We start from the raw sequence: 21,058 nt of genomic DNA on the forward strand, positions 1-21,058 counted from the left end.
TTATTATAGAAATAAAATTTTGACAAAATTTTCTTTAGAAATAAAATTATGACAAAATTTTCTATTGAAATAAAATTTTGACAAAATTTCCTACAAAAATAAAATTTTGAGAAAATTTTCTTTAGAAATGAAATTTTGAAAAAAATTACATATGTATAGAAATAAAATAGAGTGCTTTGGTTTCGTTGGCTGTGTGATCCATAGTTTTGAAAATCAAATTTAAAGTTTTAATTATTAGGGCTTTATTTTGAATTTTTTTTTTCAAGAACACTGAAAGACCTCTCAAAAATTGACAAAATCCAATTCACGTTGCAATCGCAGGGTCAAAATCAATTTTTCCAAATCTTTGTCATATTTTGCTCGACATCTGTCCACATTGACTCTTTGAGTCAAAGGCAATTTAAGACAGTACATTGGGGTGGCTAGATCTAGTTGCGTTGCTGTTATTGACAAGGACATCTTATCGGCTGGAGTTGAATCACCAGGTAAAAATATTTCCAATATTAAATCTTCACAACTGGCAGAGGCATTTGTGCGATTACCCATTTGAAGATAAATATCTTCGGTACCCACAGCTTGGCGATATGTCATTGTATATTCTGGAGTTTTCCGATTATCCAACGCATTTAAATCGTCCAGTTCTTGTTGCTGTTGCCATTCTTCTAGGGTAGAGGGTTTATTTTTTGCTATGATATCGTCGTCTTTTAATGGAGCATAGGGGGAATCAATGGTCCTGGTGGCTTTGATTTGTTTAGATTGAGGTCCCAAGTTTGCAGGATCTGTTAGAAAAAAAATTATAAATTCGATTAAGTTGCTCTAGCATGATTTCTATTTTACTTACTCAATTGTTGTTGGACCAAAGGTTCTCCTTCTTCTTCTAAATCTGAATCATCTGCCTTAGAATTTTCTTCAGGATTTAGGAGGTTTCTTAAAAGTCTTAAATTTTCCACATTTTCAAATAAAGACATTGTCAAAATGAGTTTTTGTTTTTGATTGATTTATTTGCTTAATTTTTTTGTGTGTTTCGAAAACTTTATGATTTATTTTTTCAATCAAGCCCATAATATGAGGATATTGGTTTTCTGCTTCGTTATTGGTTTGATTTTTTTCTTATATTGACAATGAGCTCATTTCAAACAATGGTTTATTGATGGTTGTTTTATTTTATTTACAAATGCTTGTTGTTATTGTTTATTTGGTTGCCTAGGAATCTGGGCCATTGCCATAGCACAGTTTTAGGCGCCCACAAAAAACAATTATTATTCTAGGGGTGAAGTTTAAAGACAATACCGAATATTTTATGAAATTATCCAACAAATTCTTGTCTTAATATATTTAAAATTAAAAAAACAACATTAATATTATCACTTTTGTTTGATGAGTCAAAGTTTAATAATTCAATTCTTTTGATTTGCTTGTTTTCATTGTGTCTTTGGTTGCCCTGGAAATTCATGCATTACTATGGCATAATTTTAGGCGCCACAAAACATTTATTCTTTGGACGAGTTTAAAGAGAAATGTTTTGCAAAATTTCATTTCTATAAAAAAATCATTTCTATAGTAAATTCTTATAAAATTTAATTTCTTTAGAAAATCTTGTCAAAATTTTATTTCTATAGAAGATTTTGTCAAAATTTAATTTCTATAGAAAATTTTATCAAAATTTTATTTCTATAGAAAATTGTTGCAAAATGTTATTTCTCTAGAAAAATGTTGTCAAAATTTTATTTCTATGGAAAATTTTTGTCAACATTTTATTTCTATAGAAAACTTTGTCAAAATGTTATTTCTATAAAAAATTGTAACAAAATTTTATTTCTATAGAAAAAAATTTCAAAAATTTATTTCTAAAGAAAATTTCGTCAAAATTTTATTTCTATAGAAAGTTTTGCAAACATTTTATTTTTATAGAAAATTTTGTCAAAATTTTATTTCTGTAGAATATTTTTGCAAAATTTCACTCTAATGCTTAGTATTATGCTCGTTTCTTAGGAAAACGAATATCAAACCCAGGGATGTTAACGTATTCATGCGAAATATTATGCCTGCCTATTTTTTCGTGCGAAAATTCCAGGGTTGTATAAATATGTGTCTGAAAATGCTCGAAACAAAGATTTCGCATTTATCTTTGTACTTGGCTTAAAGCGGCTTGTCCATGGTTATTCATTATGGATACCCTAAAGAGAACTCCAACATCTATTCATCATTTACCTATAATTTTCTGGGAAAACTTAGCTTTATTATTCGATGGAAAACAACATTTCTCGAAATAAAGACAATATTTTTTTACCAAACTCCTGAATATTCTCTAGGAAATTTTTTCGAAATTTTATTTCTATAGAAAATTTTGTCAACATTTTATTTTTATAGAAAAAGTTTGCACAATTTCATTTCTATAGAAATTTTGTCAAAATTTTATTTTTATAGGAAATTTCGTCAAAATTTTACTTCTATAGAAATTTTTGTCAAAATTTTACATTTATAGGAAATATCGTCAAAATTTTATTTCTATAGAATTTTTTTGTCAAAATTTTATATCTAAGAAAATTTTGTCACAATTGTATATCTATAGAAAATTTTAGTTTTTAGAAATTTTTTGCAACAGAAATTTTTGAAAAATTTTATTTCTATAGACAATTTTTGCAACATTTTATTTCTATAAGAACATTTTTGCAAAATTTTATTTCTATAGAAAATTTTTGCAAAATTTTATTTCTATAGAAAATTTTGTCAAAATTTTATTTCTATAGAAAATTTTGTCAAAATTTTTATTTCTATAGAAAAATATTGTTCAAATTTTATTTCTGTAGAAAATTTTGTCAAATTGTAATTCTATAAAATTTTTTTTTTAATTTCTATAGGAAATTTTTTCAAAATTTTATTTCTATAGGAAATTTTTTCAAAATTTTATTTCTATAAAAGGGTTTATCAAACTTTTGTATAGAAAATTTTATCAAAATTTTATTTCTATAGCAATTTTTTTTGTCAAAATTTCTATAGAAAATTTTGTGAAAATTTTATTTCTATAAAAAATTTTATCAAATATTTATTTCTATAGAAAAGTTTATCAAAATTTTATTTTTATAGAAAATTGTTGCAAAATTTTATTTTTATAGGAAATTTCGTCAAATTTTATTTCTATAGAAAATTTTTGTCAAAATTTTATATCTATAGAAAATTTTGTCAAAATTTTATATCTATAGAAAATTTTGTCAAAATGTACTTCTATAAAAAATTTTGTCAAAATTTTATTTCTATAGAAGGTTTAGTCAAACTTTTATTTGTATAGAAAATTGTATCAAAATTTTATTTCTTTCATTCTTTTTGTTTTGCAATTTTTGCAACATTTTATTTCTATAGAACATTTTTTGCAAAATTTTATTTTTATAGAAATTTTTTACAAAATTTTATTTCTACAGAAATTTTTACCAAAATTTTATTTCTATGGAAAATTTTTGCAAAATTTTATTTCTATAGAAAATTGTTGCAAAATTTTATTTTTATAGGAAATTTCGTCCAAATTTTATTTCTATAGAAAATTTTTGTCAAAATTTTATATCTATAGAAAATTTTGTCAAAATTGTATATCTATAGAAAATTTTATTTTTATAGAAATTTTTTGCAATATTTTATTTTTATAGAAATTTTTTGCAAAATTTTATTTCTACAGAAATTTTTATCAAAATTTTATTTCTATGGAAAATTTTTACAAAATTTTATTTCTACAGAAATTTTTATCAAATTTTTATTTCTATGGAAAATTTTTCAAAATTTTTATTTCTATAGAAACTTTTTGCAAAATTTTATTTCTATAGAAAATTTTGTCCAAATTTTATTTCTGTAGAAAATTTTGTCAAAATTGTACTTCTATAAAAAATTTTGTCAAAATTTTATTTCTATAGAAAATTTTGTCAAAATTTTATTTCTATAGAAGGTTTAGTCAAACTTTTTTTTTGTATAGAAAATTATATCAAAATTTTATTTCTTTCATTCTTTTTGTTTTGTTTGTTGGTTTTTGTTCTTTAATCATTGTTGTTGTTTTTTTGATTTCAGCTTAAAACCATACATTGACTAAACTGGTTGACTGGTTGACTGGTTAAGCTACACTTGTAGTTTAGTCAATGTATGGTTTTAAGCTGAAATGAAATGAAAAAAACAACAACAAAATTTTATTTCTATAGAAAATTTTTGCAAAATTTTATTTCTACCGATAATTTTGTCAACATTTTATTTCTATATAAAAAATTTTTAAGACATTTAACATCTATAAAAAAATTTATCACAATTGTGTTTCTTTATTTTTTTGTTGTCAAAATTTCATTTCTATATATATATATATATATATATATATATATATATATATATATATATATATATATATATATATATATATATATATATATATATATATATATATATATATATATATATATATATATATATATATATATATATATATATATATATATATATATATATATAATATATATATAATATATATATATATATATATATATATATATATATATATATATATATATATATATATATATATATATATATATATAATATATATATATATATATTGTGAAAATTTTATTTCTAAAGAAAATTTTGTCAAAATTTTACTTCTATAGAAAATTTTATCAAATATCTATTTCTATAGAAAAGTTTATAAAAATTTTATTTTTAAAGAAAATTTTGTCAAAATTTTATTTCTGTAAAAAATTTTGTCAAAACTTTATTTCTATAGAAAATTTTGTCAACATTTTATATCTATAGAAAATTTTATTTTTATAGAAATTTTTGTTAAATTTTATTTCTATAGAAAATTTTTCCAAAATTTTATTTCTATAGAAATTTTTGCAAAATTTTATTTCTATGCAAAATTTCTATAAAAAATGTTGTCAAAATTTTATTTCTATAGAAAATTTTGTCATTCTATTATTTTATTTCTATAGAAAATTTTCTATAGCATATTTGTCAAAATTTTTATTCTATAGAAAATATTGTCAAAATTTTATTTCGACAGAAAATTTTGTCAAAATTTTATTTCTAAAAAAACTTTTGTCAAAATTTTATTTTTATTTAAAATTTCATTACTATAGAAAATGTTATTTCTAGAAATTTTTTGTCAAAATTTTATTGCTATAGAAAATATTTTTAAAATTTTATTGCTATAGAAAATTTTGTCAAAATTTTATTGCTATAGCAGTTTTTTTAAAATCTCAGTTCTATAAAAAATTGCTTATTTCTATAGTCAATTCGTGCAAAATCTTATTTCTTTAAAAAATCTTTGCAAATTTTTTTTCTGTAGAAAAATTTATCAAAATTTTATTTTTCTAGAAAATTTTATCATTTTATTTCTATATAAAAAATTTTTAAGACATTTAACATCTATAAAAAAATTTATCACAATTGTGTTTCTTTATTTTTTTGTTGTCAAAATTTCATTTCTATATATATGTATATATATATATATATATATATATATATATATATATATATATATATATATATATATATATATATATATATATATATATATTATATATATATATATATATATATATATTATATATATATATATATATATATATATATATATATATATATATATATATATATATATATATATATATATATATATATATATATATATATATTGTGAAAATTTTATTTCTAAAGAAAATTTTGTCAAAATTTTACTTCTATAGAAAATTTTATCAAATATCTATTTCTATAGAAAAGTTTATAAAAATTTTATTTTTAAAGAAAATTTTGTCAAAATTTTATTTCTGTAAAAAATTTTGTCAAAACTTTATTTCTATAGAAAATTTTGTCAACATTTTATATCTATAGAAATTTTATTTTTATAGAAATTTTTGTTAAAATTTTATTTCTATAGAAAATTTTTCCAAAATTTTATTTCTATAGAAAATTTTTGCAAAATTTTATTTCTATGCAAAATTTTTCCAAAATTTTATTTCAATAGAAAATTTTGTCAAAATTTCATTTCTATAAAAAATGTTGTCAAAATTTTATTTCTATAGAAAATTTTGTCATTCTATTATTTTATTTCTATAGAAAATTTTCTATAGCATATTTTGTCAAAATTTTATTTCTATAGAAAATATTGTCAAAATTTTATTTTGACAGAAAATTTTGTCAAAATTTTATTTCTAAAAAAACTTTTGTCAAAATTTTATTTTTATTAAAAATTTCATTACTATAGAAAATGTTATTTCTAGAAATTTTTTGTCAAAATTTTATTGCTATGGAAAATATTTTTAAAATTTTATTGCTATAGAAAATTTTGTCAAAATTTTATTGCTATAGCAGTTTTTTTAAAATCTCAGTTCTATAAAAAATTGCTTATTTCTATAGTCAATTCGTGCAAAATCTTATTTCTTTAAAAAATCTTTGCAAATTTTTTTTCTGTAGAAAAATATTGTCAAATTTTATTTTTCTAGAAAATTTTATCAAAAAAATTTTTTCTATAGAAAAATATTGTCAAAATTTTATTTCTATAGAAAATTTTGCCAAAAATTGTATTTTTGTATCTGTAAAAAATTTTATCAAAATTTTATTGCTATAGGAAATTTTGTCAAAATTTTCTTTCTATAGAAAATTTTGTCAAAAATTTCTTTCTATAACAAATTTCTTTAAAGTTTCACTCTAAAGCGGCTCGTCAATGATTGTCCATTATGGATACCCTAAAAAGACGCCCAACATCGTTGTAGCAGTTAGCTACAATTTTCTCACAATATTTAGATTTACCAGTTCGATGGAAAACCCCTTTCTCGAAATAAAGAAAAGAGACTTTTGCCAAACTCCTGAATATTCTCTAGTGACTTTCAAAAATAAAAAAAACAGGTGCGTGCTATTTTCACCACAAAATCCTTTTAGTTGAGCCATGCAAGTGTGCATGATGTGTGTGTGTCCATAGGCATTATGACATTTTTGCAAATCCTCTGGTTCTTAAAGCCTTTTTGTTAAAGCACCACAGTTACATGTTTAAGTAGGCATTTTTATGAATTTGTAAATCTTTGCAACAATTTTGTTTGTGTTTAATTATCTTTTTAGATTCTATTTGGTAGACATTCTTAGTGACTATTATGAATGAATTCTTACAGTTTTGTTGAGGGGGTGGGCAAAGAACATATACTGGTGCAGAGACATTAAGTGGGGTCGAGTTTTAGTCGGAGAATGTGAACATCTTTTGATAAGATCGACTTTTCCACTTTTTCACAATTCGACTTTTTGATTTTCTAATCTTTCCTGATATGAAAAAATTGATTTTTCTACAGATTATTCAATTTTGCAGCTATTAAAAAATGTCAAAATGTTTGTAGAAAATTTTGTCAAAATTTTATTTCAATAGAAAATTTTGTCAAATTTTATTTCTATAGAAAGTTTTCTCAGAATGTTATTTCTATAGAATATTTTGTAAAAAAAAAAATTTCCTATAAAAATTTTCCCAAATTTTTATTCCTATAGAAAATTTTGCAAAAATTTTATTCCTGTAGGAATTTTTTGTCAACACTTCATTTCTATAGAGAATTTTTTTATTTTTATATATATAGAAAATTTAAGTGCCTTTTAGTAAGTGTCCTCTCTTACTTACTTGCAAAATATACTAAAACATCAAGGATTCTTCCAATCTACCGAAGTGTAAAAAACTATAATTTGTGGGAGAATTCTAGCAACTTTGGTAATCGCACTACAAGTGCACATTGTCGTCTTCGCCCAATCTTAATCCTTTCAGCCAACCCAAGTGCTGATTATGTTTTATTCTATAATGGTATATTGTTGCCTTTTTATATGGACTGGAAATGAGATAAAAAATCTCTTCTATGTAAGGTCAGGGTTAAGTTGCCACGCTCACACAACTTAAACCAAGTACCTCACCATTATGATATAAAAATATTCACGTTAGGTGATTATGTTCATAGAAGTCATTTAAAGAGATATTAAATGTCAGTAGGCTATGTGTTGGCTCTTTTGAATTGTTTTTGCATAGAAGATGACCTCTAAATTAAGCACTAAGATAAATAAGAAAAGAGCTAAAGTCTGTGTGGTATGTAAGCAACTCAAGCTAGTTGATATGCAACCACATTTGAAAAGAGGATACAGATTTTGTTGTCTCATTTCAACGGAACGTTAGCCTATGTCAATATTTGGTATGTTGTGTACTCTCTTTTACTCATCTTTTCAAGCGTAGTCTTCTCTTATTCTAGTCATAATACAATTTTATGGTATTGTCAATCTTCTGCTATCAAATGCTTTTTCAATGATTCTCACACTGTGGTCCATATGGCAATTGCTAATAAAAACTAATACGCATGCGAAAAAAAGCTTCTCAAACTAACCCTCCAAGCTATTGTCAATCACTTATTGTGGCCCTTGGTCAGTTATATTGCTATTATTGTCATTTAACTCTCTCTCTCTCTCTCTCATTTAAGAATGATCTGCATATAAATCTCATACTATTGTCTTCATGATAGCATACTAAACATCAAATACACATACAAACAACTGCTACTCAAACTGATGCAACAACTAGAAATAAGGCATATTTAAGAAAAATTGTAAAATTTCTGAAATAAAACTTAAACCAATTAATATCTAATATCTTGACTATAATGCGTTGCATGAATTCTAAAAAATATTTTCCTTTATAATATTGGAAATTACATTTTTAATAGAAAGGGGAATGAAAGATAGACCTTTTTATGCGGAAGACAACTGAGCGAAATGGTTTTTATTTCGAAATTTGAAAAATGCCAATAAGTCCATTTGTCGGCTTTGAATGTTTTTGAAAACCGAGTTAAATCGACTAGTTTGATATTAGACATTATAGACTAATGGAACTTTAACGAAAAAATCGGAAAGGGGCTGATTTCATGCTCAAAACTCGACTTTTTTAATAATCCCGAAAATTGGAAAAATCAACTTTTGGGAAAACTAAGAAATTGGGAAAAGGTAGGAAAAGACGACTATTTGATATTGTTTTGAAGTTTTTGACCTTAATTTTGCCAAAATTTGTTTCTTTAGAAAACAAATTTTATTTTCATAGAAAATTTTGTCCAAATTTTATTTCTATAGAAAATTTTGTGAAAATGTTATTTCTATGTAGTTGAAGAGGAATATTGTGTAATATTTACCAAAATATCAAGAATTTTAAAATCTTGTAAATTTTTTTATATAACATTTTCTCAAAATTTTATTTCTATAGAAAATGTTGTCAAAATTTTATTTCTATAGAAATTTTTTAACATTTTTTTCTATAGAAAATTTTGTCCAAATTTTGTTGGTGTTATCACAATGGACTGAATAGTCTAAGTGAGCCTGAATCTTAATCGGGCTGCCACTTTAACCTTTGTTGGTGTAGAAAAGTTGTCAAAATTTTTTTTTGTATAGAAAATGTTGTCAAAATTTCTTTGTATAGAAAATTTTGTCAACATTTTTTTTGCATATAAAATTTTGTCACATTTTTTCTATAGAAGAAATTTTGTCAAAATTTTATTTTATTTCTGAAGTACATCTTAGATGGAGAGGAAAACTTTATTTTATTTCTGAAGTACATCTTAGATGGAGAGGAATATTTTGCAAAATCTACCAAATATCAAGAATACTTTTTTTATGGAAAATTTTGTCAAATTTTTTTTCTATACAAAATTTTTTATACAAATTTTCTTCTATATAAAATTTTGTAAATTTTTTTTGCATACAGAATTTTGTCAACAGTTTTTACTATAGAAACTTTTGACAATTTTTTTCTATAGAATTATTTCTGTAGAAAAATTTTTTTATATAGAAAATTTTGTCAAAATTTTTTTGTATAGAAAATTTTGTTAAAATTTATTTGAAAAAAAATTTTCAAAAATTTTCTTTAGAAAATTTTTGTCAAAATTTGTTTCTATCGAAAATTTTGTCAATTTTGTTTTTGTATAGAAAATTTTGTCAAAATAGTTTTGTATAGCAAATTTTGTCAAAATTTTTTTCAATCGAAAATTATGTCAAATTTTCCATCATAGAAGATCTTGTCAAAAATTTTTTTCTATATAAAATTTGGTCAACATTTTTTTCTATAGAAAATTTTGTCAGCATTTTTTTCTATAGAATATTTTGTCAGCATTTTTTTTACTATAGAAAACTTTTTCAACATTTTTTTCTTTAGCAAATTTTTGTCAAAATTTTTTGCTATAGAAAATTTTGCCAAATTTTTTTTCTATAGAAAATTTTATAATTTGTTTTCTATAGAAAATTTTATAATTTTTTTTTGTAGAAGATTTTGTCAGCATATTTTTCTATAGAAAATTTTATCATTATTATTTTATCAAATTTTTTTTTGTAGCAGATTTTGTCAGCATATTTTTCTATAGAAATTTTTTCACCATTTTTGTTCTATAGAAAACTTTTTCAACACTTTTCTCTTTAGAAAATTTTTGTCAACATTTTTTGCTATAGAAATTTTGCCAATTTTTTTTCTATAGAAAATTTTATAATTTGTTTTCTATAGAAAATTTTATAATTTTTTTTGTAGAAGATTTTGTCAGCATATTTTTCTATAGAAAATTTTATCATTATTATTTTTATCAAATTTTTTTTTGTATCAGATTTTGTCAGCATATTTTTCTATAGAAAAATTTTTTCACCATTTTTGTTCTATAGAAAACTTTTTCAACACTTTTCTCTTTAGAAAATTTTTGTCAAAATTTTTTGCTATAGAAAATTTTGCCAATTTTTTTTTCTATAGAAAATGTTATAATTTTTTTTTAGAAGATTTTGTCAGCATATTTTGCTATAGAAAATTTTGTCATTGTTTTTTTTTTCTTTAGAAAATTTTATTAAAAATTTTTTGTAGAAAATTTTGTCAGCATATTTTTCTATAGAAATTTTTTTTCACCATTTTTGTTCTATAGACAACTTTTTCAACATTTTTTTCTTTAGAAAATTTTTGTCAAAATTTTTTGCTATAGAATTTTTTTTTTTCTATAGAGAATTTTGTCAAAATTTTATTTCGATAGAAAATTTTTCCCAAATTGTTATTTCTATAGAAAATTTTTCCAAAAATATTGTTTCCATATGAAAATTTTATTTCTATGGAGAATTGTAGTACCTCTTATTTGGAGAAGAATGTTTCGCAAAATCTACTAAAACATTAAGAAGTCTACAAATCTACCAAACAGTAAAAAATTTAGCATTTTTGGTAGAATTCTAGCAACTGTGGTAACAATAATAGCCGTATATCTGACCGTGGTGGCCATTGGTCAGTTATAACTCTCTTTCTCTCTCTCTATCTCTTGTTATAAATGATTTCTCAATAAATCCAATACTCCACGCTAACATCATAAAAACCAAATACACACATAAACAAGAGCTTCTCAAACTATTGCAAACTACTACTCACACTATAGAAATAAGGTAAATTTAAAAAAAATGCAAATTTCCCAACCAAAACTTAAACCAATTAAAAAAAGATATCTAAAATCTTGACTATATGTGCTGCAAGATTTCTAAGAAATATTTCCCCTCTATAATATTGCTTGTACTCTTTTTGTCTTTTTTTTTAATTTTTTACATATCTTGATTTAAAAAGAAGTATATTTTTAAAATTTTTCCCTTATAAGAATTATAGTTAGTATTACTTCAACTAATTTACTTCGGTACTGCCATAGCTACTCCTAGCCAAAGTGCTTTTCTGTGGTTTTGGCTTTACATTGTCTCTGCCATGGCGCATGTTAATCCTTTTGATAGGAATCAACGGGTGCACATACAATGCACCCCCACAAAGCTCTCGTGACAGTCATAATTGAATTTTATGTGAAGCCCACTTTAATCTGTTTTCCCACTTGGTCCCTTATACATGAATCCCATACCAATAGAAACTACATGAAACAACTCCTAACAGGACCAAGAAAAAAGGATAGAATCATCAAAATCACCAAATGGAGTTGTAGAATTGTTGGCAAAAGCTGTCTGGGTATTATTGCATATCCTTTTAAAATGGTCTTTGACTCTAGTCATCGGTACCAGGATTTAGTTCTCTGGGCCATTACATGAAATGAAAAAATCAAACCAGTCCAATGATTTTTAAACTCTCAATCGTAGAAATACGCTGAGTGTGATAACATAGAAATGATTTTATTGCACATACATAGGTAGCGGTCGAAAATGATGCTAGGGTAAAAATTATATCTATAGAAAAATTTTCAAAATTTTATTTCCATAGAAAATTTTGTCAAATTTTTTTCTATAGAAAATTTTATAAAAATTGTATCCTTTAAAAAATTTTATCAAGATTTTATTTCTATAGTAAATTTTTGAAAAATTTTATTTCTGTAGTAATTTTTTTTTTAATTTTTATTTCTGTAGAGAAATTTGCCAAAATTTTATTTCTATAAAAAATTTTGTCACAATTTTATTTCCATAGAAAATTATGTCAAAATTTTATTCCTATAAAAAATTTTGTCAAAATTTTATTTCTATAGAAATTTTTGTCCAAATTTTATTTCGTTGGAAAGTTTTATCAAAATTTCAATCCTTTAAATATTGTTGTCAACATTTTATTTCTATAGAAAATTTTGTAAAAAAAATTTATTTCTATGGAAAATTATTTCTTTAGAAAATTTGGTAAAAATTTTATTTTTGTAGAAAATTTTGTTAACATTTTATTTCTATCGAAAATTTTGTAAAAATTTTATTTCTATAGAAAATGTTGTCAAATTTTTATTTCTATAGAAAATTTTGTAAAAACCTTTTTTTGTTAAGAAAATTTTGTCAAAATTTTATTTTTATAGAAAATTTTGTCAAAATTTTATTTCAATAGAAAATTTTGTCCAAACTTTTTTTCTTTAGAAAATTTTGTCAAAATTTTATTTTTATAGGAAATTTTGTCAAAATTTTATTTCTATAGAAAATTTTGTCCAAACTATTTTTCTTTGGAAAATTTTGTCAAAATTTTATTTTTATAGGAAATTTTGTCAAAATTTTATTTCTATAGAAAATTTTGTCCAAACTTTTTTTCTTTAGAAAATTTTATCAAAATTTTATTTTTATAGGAAATTTTGTCAAAATTTTATTTCTATAGAAAATTTTGTACAAACTTTTTTTCTTAAGAATATTTTGTCAAAATTTTATCTTTATAGAAAATGTTGTCAAAATTTTATTTCTATAGAAAATTTTGTCCAACCTTTGTTTCTTTAGAACATTTTGTCAAAATTTTATTTTTGTTGATTTTTTTTCAAAATTTTATTTCTATAGAAAATTTTGTCAACATTTTTGTAGAAAATGTTGTTAACATTTTATTTCTATCGAAAATTTTGTAAAAATTTTATTTCTATAGAAAATGTTGTCAAAATTTTATTTCTATAGAAAATTTTGTAAAAACCATTTTTTGTTAAGAAAATTTTGTCAAAATTTTATTTCTATAGAAAATTTTGTCCAAACTTTTTTCCTTTAGAAAATTTTGTCAAAATTTTATTTCTATAGAAAATTTTGTCCAAACTTTTTTCCTTTAGAAAATTTTGTCAAAATTTTATTTTTATAGGAAATTTTGTCAAAATTTTATTTCTATAGAAAATTTTGTCCAAACTTTTTTTCTTTAGAAAATTTTGTCAAAATTTTATTTTTATAGGAAATTTTGTCAAAATTTTATTTCTATAGAAAATTTTGTCCAAACTTTTTTTCTTTAGAAAATTTTGTCAAAATTTTATTTTTATAGCAAATTTTGTCAAAATTTTATTTCTATAGAAAGTTTTGTACAAACTTTTTTTCTTAAGAAAATTTTGTCAAAATTGTATCTTTATAGAAAACTAGCGTAACCCGGCCCGCTTCGCTGCGCCTTCCTAAGCATATTTGGAGGAATATTTTGCGTTAACTTAGTCAACTATATCCTTCGTGCTGAAAACAAATTCGAAAAGATTTGAATTCTTTTAAACAAATCGGACTACTTGATTTTTCGTTTATAGGTACAAATACGGAATTTTAGGTGTGGTTTGTCAAGGAAAGGTATCCTTCTCCTCAACATATCTGAAAATTAGGCACTATATTATAATAACATACAAAGAATTACTCTTTCCCATCCAATAAATCGGAAAAAGCAAAATTAGTAAAAAATTTTACCACATTAACATTTGCTAAAATGTTGGAAAATGATGCACCCTCTACGTTGGCTGCCAATTTCATGTAAATTTAAGTTCTTTACTAAAAAGAAGTCTGGCAGAAGCCTGTGCAAAAATCATAAAATTATGTACCGAGTTCCCATTTACGGACAACCCTCTACTTTCAATTTAAGAAAAAAAAAGGACTCCGACCTGATATCGGTCTATCACGTACCCTATATTAGTTTCGCAACTACTCAATGGTCCCTATAAATTCTATCGAAGTAAATCGACAAAGTTTATTGAAATTGTCCCCTTCCCCAACCAGATATCGAAAAATTATATACTAATTTAAAAGTCATGTATAAATTTAATCACCTCCGCGATGTCGCGATGCAGCAGTTCTTATCAGTTGGGAGCGTAATCGTTCATCCCATTGTTGTTGCGTCTCCGATTCTCTTAATGAAAGAGTTCTGACCAATTGCGATTGGAGGCGTGTATCGCGTTGTTCTTGCGTTTCAGATTGTCTCAATGCAATAGTTCTTACCATTTGCGATTGGAGCCGAATATCGCGCTAATTCTGAGTTTCGATTTCTCGAGAAGCTAACGTCCGCATTCGTTGTGCTTGGATTCTGCGGCGACTTTCTTCAGATTTCTCTAATGTACGCAATGTGCTTGATCGAGATCTTTGTGACAGGATTCGAATTTCATGCTGTTGGTTTGTCTCTGCTTGTCTAGAAGTTGTTGCTCTATTTCTATTTTCTTCTAAACGCAACTCACGCTCTTCTTGCGACTCTTTATTCCTTCTTTGTTTTAGTTTCTGCGATTTTATAGAACGTTTCGTAAGAGTTGCCTTCTTCTTCATTGGCATGATTTAAAAATTTATTACAGGAGTTACAGAGTTGTGAATGCAAATGGTAATAATCGAAGGTAATTATTGCTACACACTGATTTCACACTGACTACTTTATCGGTAATAGTTATGAAAGGTAAAATAACAAAGCCACAATTTAATAGTTTTTTTAATATCAAAAGATACGCGTGTCCGCACTATTTCGTTTTTAAAAAGCAGGTAGAACAGTTTCCTAAAATCATTTTGCACGACTACTGTGTAAATTTCAATAAAACCCGAGAAGAGTAGTACTGTACACTGTATTTTACTGTACTGTATTTAAAAAAAGTAGAGTAAAGGGGAGAGACCCCTCCACGACTAAATTTCGAAAAATAAATTAGCGGCTCCTTTTCTAGGGGCCACCCCTACCATCCTGAAAAATTTTAAGTTAATCGGAGAAGTTATGTCCAATTTTCAAAAAAATCGGGCAAGGGGGAGGTACCCCTCCCAGACCAGATACCAAAAAATGAGGTACCCTATTTTCACAACATGGTCACCCTCTACATTCTTGAAAAGTTCAAGTAAATCTGCTTGGCCGTTTCCGACTTCAAGCAAATCCGAAACTTGAAAAAGGATCGGCAAGGGGGAGGTACGCCTCCGGCAAAGGGTCCCTTCCCTGATTCAATTTCAGAAAATGAAGTTGCGGATCTTTGTCCCATAGTCACCCCCAACTTTCACTGAAAATTTTAAGCAAATCGAAGAACGTAAGTCAAATTAACAAAAAGTCGGGCAATGGGGAGGTACCTCTCCACGACCGGATATAACAAAAGGGAGTACCTTTTTCTACCAAATGATCATATTTTACCTTCGGTTCAACCGTTTGCGAGTTCAAGCAAATCTGAAAACGTAAGTCCAATTCTAAAAAAATCGAGCAAGGGGGTGGTACCCCCACCCCCCCGGGCCAGAAATATAAAAATGATTTACCATATTTCTACTACATGATCATCCTTTACCTTCTCTTAAAATTTCAAATAAGTCGGTTCAGCCGTTTCCGATTTCAAGCAAATCGGAAAATTTGAGCTCTATTTTCAAAAAGTCGCTTAAGGGGGAGGTACCCCCTCCCGACCAAATTTCGAAAGAAAATTTGCGAATCTTTGTCTAGGAATCACCCCCTACTATCCCAGAAAATTTCGTGCAAATCGGTCAACTTTGGTCTAATTTTCAAAAAGTCGGACAAAGGGGAGGTTCCTCTCCGCGACCATATGTCAAAAAATGAGGTACCCTATTTTCAGCACATGAGTGCCCCCCACGATCTCTGAAAGTTTCAAGTAAATCGGTTCAGCCGTTTTCGCGCCAACCCGGAACATACAAATAAACAAACAAACAAATAAACAAACATAATTTGAATTTTATATATATAGATAGATGTTGTCAAAATTTTATTTCTATAGAAAATTTTGTCCAACCTTTTTTTCTTTAGAACATTTTGTCAAAATTTTATTTTTGTTTGAATTTTGTCAAAATTTTATTTTTGTTGGAATTTTGTCAAAATTTTATTTCTATAGAAAATTTTGTCAAAATTTTATTTCTATAGAAAATTTTGTCAAAATTTTATTTCTATAGAAAATTTTGTCAAAATTTTATTTCTATAGAAAATTTTGTCAAAATTGTATTTCTATAGAAAATTTTGTCAGTTTTTTTCTAAAATTTTTTCAATAGAAAACTTTTTATTTTTTTCTATATAAAATGTTGTCAAATTTTTATTTCTATAGAAAATTTTGTCAAAATTTTATTACTATAAAAAATTTTGTAAAAATTTTAGTTCTATAAAAATTTTTTGGAAAATTTTATTTCTATAGAACATTTTTGTCAAAATTTTATTTCTATAGAAAATTTTGTCAAAATTTTATTTCTATAGAAAATTTCATCAAAATTTTATTTCTATAGACAATTTTGTCAAAATTTTATTTCTATTGAAATTTTTGTCAAAATTTTATTTCTAAAGAAAAATGTTATCAAAATTTTATTTCTATAGAAAAATTTTGTCAAAATCGTATTTTTACCAAAGCATCAAGAATTCTACCAATCTACCAAACAGTAAAAAATCTACCTTTTTTGGTAGAATTCTACCAACTGTGGCATCTGTGGTTATGCTCCTATGTCAGACATTCTTTATTTATTTGACCATGAGCTGAAATAATCTATCATTTTCTCTCAATATCATTTTCATCGGTTGTTTGCTACTATTAATATTAATCATACGCCCTATTGATTTTAATGTGACAGTTCTATAAGAGGTTTTATTTTCTTTTTTTTTTGTTGAAATTAATGGAATACCTCGTTTGTTTAGGTATCTGCTAGGGAAATCGAATCATTTATTTAGTGGGAAAATCTTGCGACTTGACATCGCAGGGAACAATGCCATATATATGAGACTAAGTCATTAATTTATATTACAAGCTAAAGAAAAAAGAAATGTTTTTTTAAACTCAAGTAAATATTTTATGTGTGATATTATGCGATGCAAATAGATACCCTACAGGAAATTGGTGCACAATTGCCACAAATTGACCTATCAAAGGACTGATACTAGTACTCCAGTTTTAATTCGATCGGAAAAAAATTGTTTTTTCTAGATACCTTTTAATAAATGAAAATTGCGAAGAAATAATGTTTAAAACAAAATTTATCAAAATTCAGTTAATAACAAAAATTGTCTTTAGTATAAATTGTTTATTTAAACTGCGAAAAGTTCGAAAAACACCTAATGCCCCTTATACACTACTCTCAGCCTTTTTTGAGTAGCTATTGTTCAGATATATTGATATTATGGTAATTTAAATATCTCTTTCTCTCTTGTTACATATGATATCCCAATAACTGTCCTACTATTTTCTATACAAGTTTAACAATTTGAGAAACACCTAATCCCCCTTCCACACTACCCTCAACCAGTTTTTGTATAGCTATTGGTTTGTTATATTCATATTATTGTAATTTAACTCTCTCTCTCTCTCTCTCTATAGATGATATCCTTATAACTCTCGTACTATTTTCTCAATGCTGGCATAATTCAAGAGTCGACTTCTTTTAATAATCCCGAAAATAGTAGAAACGACTTTATTGGGAAAAGAAGGAAATTGGGAAAATGTAGGATAATACGACGATTGGAAATTGTGAAAAAGCCGAAAAAAAACAACATTGTGTGGCCATTGGTCTGATATATTGATATTATTGTCATTTAACTCTCTCTCTTGTTATGAATGATCTCTCAAAAACTTTCAAACTATTGTGTCTACGCTAACATCACACATAAACAACAGCTTCTCACAATTGCAAATTTTGACACAATTTCCTATAGAAATGAAATTCTCAAAAAATTTTCAATAGAAATAACATTTTGACAAAATTTTCTATAGAAATAAAATTTTGACAACATTTTCTATAGAAATGACATTTTCAAAAAAAATTCTATAGAAATAAAAAAAAATACAGAAATAAAATTTTGACAACATTTTCTAAAGAAATAAAATTTTATCAAAGTTTTCTATAGAAATAAAATTTTGACAAAATTTTCTATAGAAATGAAATTTTCACAAAATTTTCTATAGAAATGACATTTTCAGAAAATTTTCTATAGAAATAAAATTTTAACAAAGTTTTCTATAGAAATAAAATTTTGATTTTCTATAGAAATGACATTTTCAAAAAAATTTCTATAGAAATAAAATTTTGACAAAAATTTCTATAAAAATAAAATTTTTACAAAATTTTCTATAGAAATAAAATTTTCACAAAATTTCCTATAGAAATAAAATTTTCACAAAATTTCCTATAGAAATAAAATTTTCACAAAATTTTCTGTAGAAATAAAATTCTGACCAAATTTTCCATAGAAATAAAATTTTGACAAAATTTTCTATAGAAATAAAATTTTGACAAAATTTTCTATAGAAATACATTTTTGACGAAGTTTTCTATAGAAATAAAAATTTGACAAAATTTTTTATAGAAATAAAAGTTAACTAAATTTTCTATAGAAATAAAATTTTGACAAAATTTTCTAAAGAAATAAAATTTTGACAAAGTTTTCTATAGAAATAAAATTTTGACAAAATTTTCTGTAGAAATAAAATTCTGACCAAATTTTCCATAGAAATAAAATTTTGACAAAATTTTCTATAGAAATAAAATTTTGACAAAGTTTTCTATAGAAATAACATTTTGACAAAATTTTCTGTAGAAATAAAATTCTGACCAAATTTTCCATAGAAATAAATTTTTGACAAAATTTTCTTTAGAAGTAAAATTTTGACAAAATTTTCTATAGAAATACAATCTTGACGAAGTTTTCTATAGAAATAAAATTTTGACAAAGTTTTCTATAGAAATAAAATTTTGACCAAATTTTCTATAGAAATAAATTTTTTACAAAATTTTCTATAGAAGTAAAATTTTGACAAAATTTTCTATAGAAATACAATTTTGACGAAGTTTTCTATAGAAATAAAATTTTCAGAAAATTTTCTATAGAAATAAAATGTTGACAAAATTTTCTATAAAAATAAAATTTTGACAAAATTTTCTACAGAAATAAAACGTTGAAAAAATTTTCTAAAGAAATAAAATTGTGACTAAATTTTCTATGGAAATAAAATTTTGACGAAATTTTCTATAGAAATGACATTTTCAAAAAATTTTCTATAGAAATAAAATTTTGACAAAAATTTCTATAAAAATAAAATTTTCACAAAATTTTCTATAGAAATAAAATTTTCACAAAATTTCCTATAGAAATAAAATTTTGACAAAATTTTCTGTAGAAATAAAATTCTGACCAAATTTTCCATAGAAATAAAATTTTGACAAAATTTTCTATAGAAATAAAATTTTGACAAAATTTTCTATAGGAATAAAATTTTGACAAAATTTTCTCTAGAAATGCATTTTTGACGAAGTTTTCTATAGAAATAAAATTTTGACGAAATTTTCTATAGAAATAAAAGTTAACAAAATTTTCTATAGAAATAAAATTTTGACAAAATATTCTAAAGAAATAAAATTTTGACAAAATTTTTTGTAGAAATAAAATTTTGACCAAATGTTCTATAGAAATAAATTTTTGACAAAATTTTCGTTAGAAGTAAAATTTTGACAAAATTTTCTATAGAAATACAATTTTGACGAAGTTTTCTATAGAAATAAAATTTTGACAAAGTTTTCTACAGAAATACAATTTTGACAAAATTTTCTATAAAAATAAAATTTTGACAAAATTTTCTACAGAAATACAATTTTGACAAAATTTTTTATAAAAATAAAATTTTGACGAAATTTTCTATAGAAATAAAATTTTCAGAAAATTTTCTATAGAAATAAAATGTTGACAAAATTTTCTATAAAAATAAAATTTTGACAAAATTTTCTACAGAAATAAAACTTTGAAAAAATTTTCTAAAGAAATAAAATTGTGACTAAATTTTCTATGGAAATAAAATTTTGACGAAATTTTCTATAGAAATGACATTTTCAAAAAATTTTCTATAGAAATAAAAGTTAACAAAATTTTCTATAGAAATAAAGTTTTGACAAAATTTTCTAAAGAAATAAAATTTTGACAAAGTTTTCTATAGAAATAAATTTTTGACAAAATTTTCTATAGAAGTAAAATTTTGACAAAATTTTCTATAGAAATACAATTTTGACAAAGTTTTCTATAGAAATACAATTTTGACGAAGTTTTCTACAGAAATAAAATTTTCAGAAAATTTTCTATAGAAATAAAATGTTGACAAAATTTTCTATAAAAAAAAAATTTTTACAAAATTTTCTACAGAAATAAAACTTTGAAAAATTTTTCTAAAGAAATAAAATTGTGACTAAATTTTCTATGGAAATAAAATTTTGACGAAATTTTCTATAGAAATAAAATAAATAAAATTGTGTCAAAATGTTCTATAGAAATAAAATTTTGACGAAATTTTCTATAGAAATAAAATTTTGACAACATTTTCTATAGAAATAAAATTTTGACAAAATTTTCTATAGAGATAAAATGTTGAAAAAAAAATTATAGAAATAAAATTTTGCGAAATTTTCTATAGAAATAAAATTTTGA

The 21,058-nt window shown here is 23.6% G+C and overlaps 2 protein-coding genes across 2 annotated transcripts in view; one reads left to right on the forward strand and one right to left on the reverse strand.

The window, feature by feature from the left end:
• The window catches only part of ome (dipeptidyl peptidase 4 omega), a 276,903-nt gene that overhangs the window by 25,609 nt on the left and 230,236 nt on the right, over window positions 1-21,058 (forward strand). The window lies entirely within an intron of this gene.
• Window positions 219-1,219, reverse strand: LOC142234307 (dynein axonemal assembly factor 6-like). The gene is made up of 2 exons (XM_075305408.1): window positions 842-1,219; window positions 219-779 (listed from the first exon to the last, which is right to left on the reverse strand). Exons 1-2 carry the CDS (start codon window positions 966-968, stop codon window positions 283-285), a joined length of 624 nt encoding a protein of 207 aa, XP_075161523.1. The 5' UTR covers window positions 969-1,219; the 3' UTR covers window positions 219-282.

The sequence above is a fragment of the Haematobia irritans genome, chromosome 4 (assembly GCF_050003625.1).
Source record: "Haematobia irritans isolate KBUSLIRL chromosome 4, ASM5000362v1, whole genome shotgun sequence".
NCBI lineage: Eukaryota > Metazoa > Arthropoda > Insecta > Diptera > Muscidae > Haematobia > Haematobia irritans.

Bases quoted from the DNA above. Each gene is read 5' to 3' on its own strand.
- LOC142234307 (XM_075305408.1), bottom strand. From the start codon at position 968: ATGTCTTTATTTGAAAATGTGGAAAATTTAAGACTTTTAAGAAACCTC. The intron at 780-841 runs GTAAGTAAAATA...TTTTTCTAACAG, and splicing joins TTTGGTCCAACAACAATTGA to ATCCTGCAAACTTGGGACCT.